Source organism: Papilio polytes, unplaced genomic scaffold (genome assembly GCF_000836215.1).
Source record: "Papilio polytes unplaced genomic scaffold, Ppol_1.0 DF823934.1, whole genome shotgun sequence".
NCBI classification, from domain to species: Eukaryota; Metazoa; Arthropoda; class Insecta; order Lepidoptera; family Papilionidae; genus Papilio; species Papilio polytes.
Genome location: NW_013525270.1, coordinates 1,858,460 through 1,869,978, shown reverse-complemented (window position 1 = coordinate 1,869,978; position 11,519 = coordinate 1,858,460). Strand labels below are relative to the sequence as shown.

The window sequence follows — 11,519 nt, the reverse complement described above, 5'->3', positions numbered from 1 at the left end:
ATTAAAAGCAAATAAACAGAAGTAATGTTTTAATATTGCGAAGGGTAACTGGTCAAATACAATACAGTTACAATAACATTAAGCTATTAAAGAATACCTTACGATCTACAAAATGTAGTAAAAAAAATTTATAATTTATCGAATTTTAAAATGCACGTGAACGAAAGCATATTTTACTACTTAGTTAATTAACGTATTATTTTATGAATTCCATATCACTAAATTTACATAATAAAATGCGAATTACAATATCGTACTATATATTTAAATAATTTTTTAATATTATCCTATTCTTGTTATAATTTGAACCACACAATAGCTCGTCCTCCCTATGTAGATAAATGCAACAATTTTCCACTTCTTGAACTCGCTGAATTAAAATTCATTTACAAATCTGCATATAAATAGCACCTGCAGTATTTAAATCCAGTTTTGTGTACACGATGCGTCGTATTTTACTATTATTTGCCTTTTTTGCTGCAGTTCTGGTATGTTAAAGTACTACTAAGCATTATTTTTGTTCAAACAATTGTTTTTTTGAGAATTTCATTTTAAAATAGTAAGAAGTTAACTTAAATTTTGAAGTTACAAGAACATTTTTACCTGTAACAAATATGTTAATAAAATATGTTTGAATTTAATTTCAGACTGAGAATGATGAAAAATTTACAAAATGTTCACACGTCCTAAACCCGGTATGTATTAAGAAATTACTCAAATTCATACATCAGACCAAAGCGTTATCATATCGAAAACGAACAAAATTATGCAAATATACAAAACGTATTTTGATGCTACTCATTCTTTTTGTGAAAAATGTGATAGCAATATGTTTCTCCACACTTGCTTCAGTAATGAAAACTCAGGTTCAGCTTAATGAAATATTTCTTTTATAGGCAACATTCTCCTGCTGTTTGTCAATGAACTTTGACAAATACAAACACACCGACGCTGTTAAAGAATGCTTGAAAATACCCAGATCACCAAACTCGGTAAGAGAGTTTATTTTATTATGCCAAAATGTTCATAATTTCAATCATTTTAAAATGATTTAATCACAACAAAATTATACTACAAAATTGTGTCATCATCATTAACCTGCCCACTTCCCTAAGGAGAGTCAACACAGTATTTTCTAAAACTTCCATACGCATCTGAAGTTGTCATGTATAGTTGTGGAAATAACCAAAATTAGACTATGTTTTGCTTATTATTCTATTAAAACAACTCAAAAACTACAGAACACTTTGAAAACATGCGTGAAGTGGAAGCAATTCCGCGTTTCGTCTGCTGAGTGTGGTGCCGGAGGCTTAATTTTAGTCCCTTTCCCTTTCCACCTTTTCTTACGAGGAAAGGATGGGAAGGAAAAGTAGATTTGACGGTGGAGGAGACGCATAGGAAGGGGATATGTCCCCTTAATGTGCGTCTCCTACTCCGTCGATGAAGGGTGGGCAACGCATCTGCAATTGCGGACGTTTATGGGCAGCGGTCGCTTTCCATTTCGGTGGATTTAGGTTGCCGCTTGCTCTTTTGCTACCTTATATTATAAAAAAAACTACGGATCCTAATTAAAAAAATCTATCACCATTAAAAAGCTACGTTAAGAGTTAGTTACATATTATATTTTTTATTTTTTTTATTTACGCGCGGGAGTAGTCGCAAGAAACATTGTTTTCATATAATTAAATTTACATATTTCCAGTGTGACCGTGATATTTGCTTTGCTAATAAAATGGGATTCGCATCGTCCGATGGAAAAGTCGACAAAAATGAATTCAAAAATCACTTAGAGAACAACAACCAAATTGACACGGAGTTAAAAAATCAAATCTTAGATTCATGTGCAGAGGGAGACTTAGATAAATTTGGTACAGAAGACATCTGTGATGTGAAGAAATTAAAACTATGTGTAGATTTACAAGTATTTTCGGTAAGTACGCTTATTAACCGATTTAAATTACATATTTAAAACTTTTTATTTAAAGGTAAAATGATACATTTCATAATATCGCTATGTTTTGTTTGAAGAATATTCATTTGTTTGTTTACTACTTTGTGAAAATTAACACAAACATCATTCACAGTTATGCAAAAATTGGGATACAGACGGACCTTGTGCTGGAGTCCAAGAACTAGCCGAAGAATGTGCGGAACTCTACTCTTAAAGTATATTTGAAACACAGATTATTGTCAATACTGCACCACTTCACTTATTATTATAAAACCCATTGTAACCATATTAAAAAATTAATTAAACAACACTGCGATTAAATACTTTTTTATCTATTCCTTCACAACATTACGTTTATTACTCCTAATAAAAAACAATTGGCAACTAACTTTTTTATAAATCACGCTAACAAGAACAGATAATTATGATTGGCCAGTAACAAAAAACTTTTTATTTTTCAACATAACCTATTTATTCAACCTCTTTTGTCAAATTGCTTATAATTCATGTAACACAATTAGTTATATGCAATGCTAGCTTTATTCGGTCACTTCGTCCGCGTGGTTTAAAAAAAAAGTAGTATGTAGCATATGTGTTCTTCCAGACTATCCTCTACATCTACACAGAATTTCAGCCAGATCAGTTCAGCGGCAGCAGCAGACTATCCATCTAAACCTCCGCATTTATAAATGTTAGTAATTTATATAATGTTAGTAAGAATATCTATAAAATATGAAAATGAAATGTAATAAACTACATTCCGGTGACGCAATTTTTTACATAAATATTTTTAATATCGATAGGGCAATAAATGGAACTGTAAAAGGTATAAGTTATCTCATTAAAATTAACAGAATAAAGACAATAATCGAACACTGTGACGGGTAAAACCAGGAAGCACAGCACATATGAAAAAACATGCTATAATTTGTTAATTAAAAAAGGCAAGTGGAACTTACCAGTTCATTATAGAATTAATTATAATACGAAAAATTTTCCAGATCAACTTTTTGCAACTTTAAGCCAATTTGAGACTTGAGATTGTATCGAACAAAAATAAATAACAAGTTTGATGTTTTTCGAGAGAAAGAATATTTGTATGAGTATTTTTTGTTACCTTCTGGACCCTTCTTTGTCGACTGTTTAAAGTCAAATTTGGCGTAAGATAAAAAAGGAGAAATTAAATCATCATCTCCCCTGCTTTATCCTACTCCCGTAGGGTCGGCGCACCGGGTTTTCGTCCTCTAAAGCATTCTATCATCCGTCATCCCAGTCATTACTCCCTTCTTGATCATGTCACCTTTCACGCAATTCATCCATCTCTTTCTAGGTCTACCTCTACCGATGTACCCCTCCACATTCATAACTAACATCCTTCTTATTACATGCGATTCATCCTTTCTCATAACATGCCCATACCACTCTAACCTTTTACTCCTTATTTAAAGACTTTAAAAAAGGAGAAATTAAATACTTATTATTAATAATTAAAATAGTTTTAGCTTATGTTTAATCAAAGCTCGTCACAACAGAAAACTTAGTGCCCAAAACATAGCAAAGTTTGACAGGCTCGGTTCGGTTTAATTTAGAGAGTTTAATTAACTGCCACTTGCGGAGGGCTTACTGAATCTTACCCTTCGCAAATTTTAAGTTTCCATCACCAATACTTGTTAATTTTATTTATAAATACCGTTACTACTTCTACGTTTATTCATCTCAAACCCCTACAAAATATACCTTTCTGGGTATTCTTTACATTATTTTTATTAAGAGAGGTTCCCTTACGTAAATTTCCCTTTCGCTCTTGTCTTCGCAAAGTCCAACTCCCATTTAATCTTACCACTTATTACTTCTTACTAATATTATAAATACGAAAGTTTAGATGGATGGATGGATGTTTGTTAGAGTTTGTAGCTTTAACGGCTGAATAGATTTTGATGAAATTTGGTACAAATGTAAATAATAGTCTGAAGAAAAACATAGGCTCACTTTTGTTTTTTTTTTATTTCACGCGGACGCAGTCGCGCGCGAAAGCTAGTTATTAAATAAATAAAAAACATCAAATTAAAGTTTTATTTTTTACAAAATTCACAAGAAACAATTAAGTGTTAAATAATACTGTTCGAATATTCATTTGCAAGACGATGACGTAACGTGAAATATGCTATTACCCTAAACAGTACAATAAATATAGACAATCCAATAATTTGAACGATAAACACATCGCCCTCCATTCCTAATTCTTGAAGTACATATATCGGATCTCCGTAAACACAAATATCTTCAGAGCAATGCATTCTGGTACGATTCTGGTACAATGGTAAAGTCAATCCAGTAAGACCATATCGCAGGAACGATAGAGACATAAGGAATTTCATTCCTGGCTCTATATGTCTCCCAAAACCCATTCCATAGCAACATAATACTAAAAGTGGTGAAATTATAGACGGTCCCAATATGGCTCCGTTCTGAAAATAAAGTCAATAAAGAAGTGTCACATTTTTCTATGGCTGAGGCAATAATCTTACTAATTTTACAATTGCGAAAGTTCCGATGGATGGATTTGTAGAGTTTGTAGCCTTAACTGCTGAACAGATCTCGATGAAATTCGGTATAGATGTTAGTATGGAATAACACATAGGCTATGTGCTTTTTTAATTCACGCAAACGGAGTCGTTGAGAGCTAGTAATAAATATTCAATACTAAAACAAATTATTTTTTCTATAAGACAGATTTTGATTAAATCTTCTACTATAAAATTTCAAGTATAAAACATCGTTCCGTGTTTTTTCTTATGTCATATAATATTATTTATTATTTTACCAAAATTTGTAATACTTTTCAACTTACTGTGCCATTCAATATTGTTCCGATAACTATACCGAGGCCTTCGGAGCAGAAGCCAGTTAAAAGTCCTATTATTGAAAACGAAATAAATCTATACCATTCGAAAAGTTGGCCAGTCATCAAATATGTCATAGTTATGAAAATCATTCCAAAAAATATCTGAAAGAAAAATTTTAACTGTAATACGAAAAAATGTACAGTCTTCAAACAATTGTTTTTTTTTTTCAATCACAGATTTTGACAAGAATACGCTATTTGTTTGTTTGTAGAAAATTCACTGAATTCAGTAATTAGTGAATAATCCAATTGGATTATCTTACTTTATACTTTATTATAATACCAAACTGAATGTTCAATTTTATGAATAAATATTAGTGATTTTATACTAAGTTTCAAATATAAAGGCATCTACACACCGCCGGTGGAATCGTAGAGCAGGTAAGAGCAGCATAATAAGCCTTGAGTCCATACCATCTATTGAAGTACTCACGTCGAATTATTCTTATTTCCATTGGCACTGAAAACACAAAAAAAAACAACATGAAAGCTTATACTCCTTTAACCTAGATTTAATAATATAAAATTTAGACTATTAATAAACTACAAAATACGCACAGAGTAAAATAGGTACCATGGTATAAGTGTAAATTAAAAACACAGTAATGCAGAGGTAACATTTGAAGTTGGCCATGGGTGTACTGCCTTCATTGCCAACCATATAAAATATACCACCAATAAAAAGACCGCATATTATATATTGCATTAATTGTATAAACCAATTTAACTGAAAAGAAAGGAATTAAATATTACATTTCGTGGTGTTAAAAACAATAAAACTTAATAGCGTCTTATAAATCGACGAAACCAGTCAGCACGAAAAAGCTTTGAGAAAACTTGTAAGGCATCTATCTCGTAAAATTATCTAATTAACAGCAAGCATTTTTTTATTGAAATACTTAAGCTAAATAAATCACCTGTTTACGTTTACTCTGTAAATAAATCCTTTGAATCAAAATTGTAAATTGTGTACAAAACGATGTAGGAAATTCCAGTTTCAAGGATTTATCTTTATATACTTGTTCCATACATATATTGTTTCCAGTATCTTCTAAATTACTTAATTGTAACCTGCAAAGCAATACTTTTATTTATAAAACTACTAGCTTTCGCCCGCGACTCCGTCGGCGTGGAATTAAAAAAAAAGTGTGTAGCCTATGAGTTCTTTTAGACTATACTCTACATCTATACCAAATTTTATCGAAATCCATTCAGACGTTTAGGCTACTAACTAACAAACATTCATCAATCCATCTAAACTTTCGCATTTATAATATTAGCATGATTTTAATGTAAATAATAACAAAATAAAAAATATCCTCACGACATGTCCGTGGACCATCTGCATACTTTTCCATTTTGGCATAAGTCTGACAATTGGCTTTTTGCTGTCATTTCTCCAGCAAGAGTTTCAATCACAAAATCAGCAGGATTGTGTGACGGTGGGCAGACATATTGAGCTTCTGCTAAAAACGGCACTAATTGAGAAGGTGCACCCTGTAAAATAATGTAAACGTGTGTTTAAGGCATTAACACTGATCAGGAAAGACAATTGGGCCTGGTGATCCAGTCCCCTTCCCAAGGGGAAAATTGATAAAGTTATATTATTAAAAAAAAAATTGTTGTTCAACAAAAAATACCCTTATGCAAATATTGAGTAATTTGTGAATTACCCAAGTATGTTACTTCTACGTCTTAATTTTAATTAAAAAGTTTGCTATAAATATCAAAGTTTTATAAAACAAACACTTAAAGTGTGTCATTTAAACCAGTTTACTTAAAGTTTACTGCGTTTGAGCCCATCGAAGGTATATTGTGATGAAAAGTTTTTCCATTACCACTACAATAATAATTAATTTAAGTAAATAGATCAAATCTAGAAAGGTTTTACCTGATAACAACATTGTCCATCACAAACCACGTAAGCATTGTCGAAAAGATTAAATAATGATGCTGAGGGTTGATGAATTGTACAGATAATAGTTCGGCCTTGACGAGAGAGCAGACGCAGCAAAAGTAATAGCTGCCTCACTGAGACTACGTCCAATCCTCTGTAAATAGAATATGAATAAACACAAGCAAATTGTAATCGACGTAGCAAATAAATAGAATATTGGAACCGACTGAGCGTTCTGTGTAAGATGTTCATTTAGAAATGTAAAAGATGATAAGTGCTTTAAGACCGTCATCAAGTTCCAACTAAGTAAATTTTGAGGCTTTTATTACGTATATTAGAGAAGTACAAGAAATGTTAGTGGTTTTGTTAAAATTATTAATTTAACTTACGATGTTGGTTCGTCTAGAAATATGACTGGAGGATTGTTAACTAACTCTAAAGCTATAGCAAGACGTTTCGATTGTCCGCCGGAGAGTCGCTCACACATCGTGTGCCTTTGTCTCCATAGTCCCAATGTTTGTAATACCTCCGCTACCTAAGATTATAGGAATTAGTTCAAATCGCTTTCAAACGTAATATTCAAATAACATTTATAAGACTTGATAAAGTTTCTAACTCGATTTTTTAACATTTCTGATTTTGCAGACACTATTTTCAACAAAAAAGATCTGCTAAGATATTTAAATTATTATTTACATTAATATGCATACCTTAAAAAGAAATAAATGAAAACAACTTTTTAAACATATCGTAATACTTACAATAACTTCCTTGTTTGCTTTTTTTATTTCTGCTCCTAGCTTCAGTTCCGCGGCAATTCGCATTGACTCTAAAGTAGTAAGCCTTGGTTGTAGAATATCATCATGCATGATGTAACAATTTAACTTCTTAAATATTCGCATATCACGATCGTCTCCATTAATTTTGATTACACCTTTGACGCCATTTTGGCTACAAAAATATAACATGTGTTAAAAAACTTATATTTTATTTTTCATTTCATATTTAACCTTCGGTATTTTTAATGAAAATCCTTTATTTAATTATTTATTTATGAAGATAACGAAGTAAGACATGGTAATGAGTTTTAGAGGATTGCTAACGCTCATGACTCATGTGTGACTTTGAAAAAATTGACCAATGTCACATGCAAGACCCGAAAACTTGTTTAAAATTTTCCATCCAACTCGTACAAAAAACATTTACAAGGACATGTTATGACAAGCAGAGTGTTAAAATAAACTATATTCTAAGATAGGGTAGACAATGTGAAAGACGATTAGATAGCTTTTTTCATTGTTGAAGTGCTAAATATAGGAGGCATAGAACAGGGAGGTATTGACGATTGAGAAACTTACTTATATCCTGTTAGAATATGAAGCAGTGATGATTTGCCAGCGCCAGAAGGTCCAAGGATACAAGTTAAATGTCCGGAACGAAACTCTCCCGATATACTGCGCAATATTTGACGTTTTTCTAAGAAAAATAAATAGACATATAGACATTTGAAAATTTATAATGCACCGTTACTACCTGAGACTTAAAACCCGTTATATGAAACAGCTGCCTCTTGTTTAAATGCTGTTAAAGTTAAGTAAAAAATAAACTTAATTGATAGGAACATACCCCATTAAATGCTTAGTTTACTTTTGGTACACATTAAGCGATAAATGTAAAATGCAGGAATTTCAACTTTCTCTATACAGATGTGCTTTGCTAATAATCGTAACTTATTTGCACCAATGATGACCATTTACATATTTTGTTTTTGACATTAACTAATATAAAAAATCTCGTTTGTAAAATGTTAAATCTCGTTTGAATTACAAAATAGCTAGTAACGTAATGCAAATTTTATTTACAACATTAAAATAACATCAATAAACTTATTATTAGTTGTTCCAAACATGATTGCGTATGTTTTTATACATGTTATTCAGCAGTGAAAACAGCAGCCCTTGATAATAAAAGAAAACAATGCAAGTTTGTTACATCTTAACCCGAAACCAATTCGTAATTTTGTAATATCAGTTGTTTCAATTAAACCAGTTTTTTAAACAATATCCTCTAAAAGGAATTTAAAGATAAACAAGTTTTTATTATTTCACGTAATTTCGCAAGCAAAATGCACGGTACCTAACTTGTTCTACCACTTAAAATAACTTCCGCATCTATATTAAGGTTACTTTTAATAATTTTAATGGCTAAGCACTGATATATTGGTCAAAACTGCGATAACTGTAGGAGTATGTTTGAATCTTCCATTCTAACATTCATCATCAACAACCCTGCGGAGCATCGGCACGGTATGTGCTGCTCTTCCATACATCTCTATCAGCCGTCAAATCTGAATCCACTCCCTTCTTAGGCATATCCTCTTTCACACAATCCATCCTTACTTTCTTCGGTCTTCCTCCACCTTAACACTTTCTGGTTTACCCATCGTCTCGTGGCTTAACATGTCCATAATACGCTAACCTTTTACTTCTTAATTTCTCCACCACTGGCGATACTTTCAAGCTTCGTCTAATGTACACATCCAACAACTAACCTCCATTCTAACATTCATCGAGCTAAATAATTCTTATTTGAGACCTCGGCCACTTTTGTAACAGCTAATAATTACTATTTCACGATCTGTGAAACACAAGGTCGTAAATTAGACTGAGACTAGTCTACCATCTTATCCAAATAAGTAAAAGTCATTTGTATGTTGAGCGTTTGTAAACCATTGTATCATATTAATGCCTGTTAATTTATTTTAACGTCACAAGAGTGTTGTCGGCAAATTTTTAAACTACGCTATTATTTCAGAAGCCGTTAATTGATAAATTGTAAATGTCACTCCATTTATGGCCATTTAAATTAAAGGTTAATATATTCTTTAAGATTCAATGTGAGATATGTGGCCATGAATGACGTCACAAGTGATAGTTTAATTGAATAACTTTTGCATTTCTAAAAGATGCCAAATGACTCGTGAAAATCTGAAAGCAAACTCGAAGGCCAAGGGACTTAGTATTGAAAATTTTTAAACCTTAGTATATTTTCTATCATTAACAAGCATACTTTTGAGAATCAAGAGTATAATGTCCCAATTTGTAATGATAATAATGAACTATTGACTTATTAATCTAATAATTATTCACATTTTAATAATAAATAAATTCGTTATTACTTGTTTGTCTTTTCAGTTTAATGCTCTTTTATCTTAATAATGTCTGGAACTTATGCTTTTATCCGTATCCGTGTTATTTTTTATGCTTTTGTAGAAATAACGAATTCACATACACAATATTACGTATTTTAATCAAAATTATTACTTTACTAGCTATTCCCGTGCGGCTTCATCCGCATGAAATTATGAAAATTTTATTTTATTGTTTACATTTGTCAAATTATCAATTACAAATGTCAAAATAACATGACATGATGACAACCTTGCTTCCTTGATGTTGACAGCAACTTATGGTCTCTTTCCCACATTAGGGTTTATCCAAAATTTACCCCTAAGTTTGATGTCGCGAAAATATATAGCCTAAAGCGTGACGTAAGTGTAGGGATTTTTATTAAAAAAAGAATTATTCAAAAATATAGTGTAATTGCTGACATCTTAAGCAACAAAGAAGTGTGTGTTTACGATTTATTATAATAGTATAGAAGTATAGACAGATTAGAATTATAAATTTCTATTTGTTAATTTCTTGCAACTGAAACGTGTAAGTTAGATTCACTTAATCGAAACCGAGGACTAAACATCCTTGTCCTACAAAACTTTTAAATGTCACTATTAATTTTGCATAAATCTTTTATTAAAATAATCACATTTGTAATTCTAATTACCTCGAAATGAACTGACGGTGTATTCAATATCTTTGAACACAATATTAACTGGTGGTCGTTTAGCGATACTATTCAAAGCCTTTAGCGTCCCAGCTTCAAACAAAATCTCATCAACACCTTTTTCATTTGTATATGAACTAGGATCTTTAGACGTTGACATTATAAACGAAGTACAACACTACGATATTGTTCACACTTCGAATTTAAATTAAATCAAATATAATGTAACACTTATATATAACAAACAGACATTATGTTCGTTCAAATGTCGCGGACATACTGAACATGATATGTTTACGAACGCTAAATATTCCAAAGCAACCATATATGGTCTAAGAGCAAAATAAATTGCAATACCCAAGCATTCATTTACTGACGATGCCGTGAATAATATACATTTATAAAAGAAGTCAAACCGCGTATTACTTTTGAAACATCCTATATAAACATGATATATCTGTTTCTTTAATAGTTAATAACGAGGATGGCAACATTATTTTGTTCATTACATTCGTACATCTTTAAAGGTTTCCTAAAACAATTATATTGTTTGATAATGCGACTTTGATGAAAAAAAAATCTTTTATTTTCTCTCTATTTGCAATTAATTCTTACAATAATTCGCCACCATACTGTAATGACCCAAAAATATGATCGTCCTTTATTTTACTTTATTAAAAAAAATAAAACATTTTGAAATTAGTAGTGTATAGCGTTCCATTTTTAGACGATAATGACATTGTTATTGACCTATTTGTTACGAAATTGTTATCAGTAATAACATTGAATACAAATAATTATCTAAACATACTTATAAAAAAATAGGAAAAAACTGATGAAACAAGTTGGAGTATACGTAAAACTAAAATTTTATTATTTTAATGTCATATATCTCTCTTGTTTCAAGTGAGAATGACCGCAAC

General features: G+C 31.2%; 2 protein-coding genes across 2 annotated transcripts; one reads left to right on the top strand and one right to left on the bottom strand.

Moving 5' to 3' along the window:
- Positions 1-901: 901 nt before the first annotated feature.
- LOC106102001 lies at positions 902-2,219 on the top strand. The gene is made up of 3 exons (XM_013281392.1): positions 902-992; positions 1,703-1,930; positions 2,085-2,219. Exons 1-3 carry the CDS (start codon positions 921-923, stop codon positions 2,163-2,165), a joined length of 381 nt encoding a protein of 126 aa, XP_013136846.1. The 5' UTR covers positions 902-920; the 3' UTR covers positions 2,166-2,219.
- A 1,791-nt stretch (positions 2,220-4,010) lies between these two features.
- Positions 4,011-10,857, bottom strand: LOC106101985 (ATP-binding cassette sub-family G member 1-like). The gene is made up of 11 exons (XM_013281377.1): positions 10,597-10,857; positions 8,112-8,229; positions 7,515-7,704; positions 7,143-7,288; positions 6,748-6,907; positions 6,181-6,353; positions 5,774-5,927; positions 5,415-5,583; positions 5,216-5,316; positions 4,803-4,958; positions 4,011-4,419 (listed from the first exon to the last, which is right to left on the bottom strand). The coding sequence occupies exons 1-11, from the start codon at positions 10,754-10,756 to the stop codon at positions 4,060-4,062; spliced, it is 1,887 nt and encodes a 628-aa protein (XP_013136831.1). The 5' UTR covers positions 10,757-10,857; the 3' UTR covers positions 4,011-4,059.
- Positions 10,858-11,519: the final 662 nt, after the last annotated feature.

Bases quoted from the DNA above. Each gene is read 5' to 3' on its own strand.
- LOC106102001 (XM_013281392.1), top strand. From the start codon at position 921: ATGAACTTTGACAAATACAAACACACCGACGCTGTTAAAGAATGCTTG. The intron at 993-1,702 runs GTAAGAGAGTTT...ACATATTTCCAG, and splicing joins TACCCAGATCACCAAACTCG to TGTGACCGTGATATTTGCTT. The intron at 1,931-2,084 runs GTAAGTACGCTT...CATCATTCACAG, and splicing joins TAGATTTACAAGTATTTTCG to TTATGCAAAAATTGGGATAC.
- LOC106101985 (XM_013281377.1), bottom strand. From the start codon at position 10,756: ATGTCAACGTCTAAAGATCCTAGTTCATATACAAATGAAAAAGGTGTT. The intron at 6,908-7,142 runs GTAAGTTAAATT...TTCTATTTACAG, and splicing joins TTTCTAGACGAACCAACATC to AGGATTGGACGTAGTCTCAG. The intron at 5,584-5,773 runs GTGATTTATTTA...CTTTCTTTTCAG, and splicing joins TACAGAGTAAACGTAAACAG to TTAAATTGGTTTATACAATT.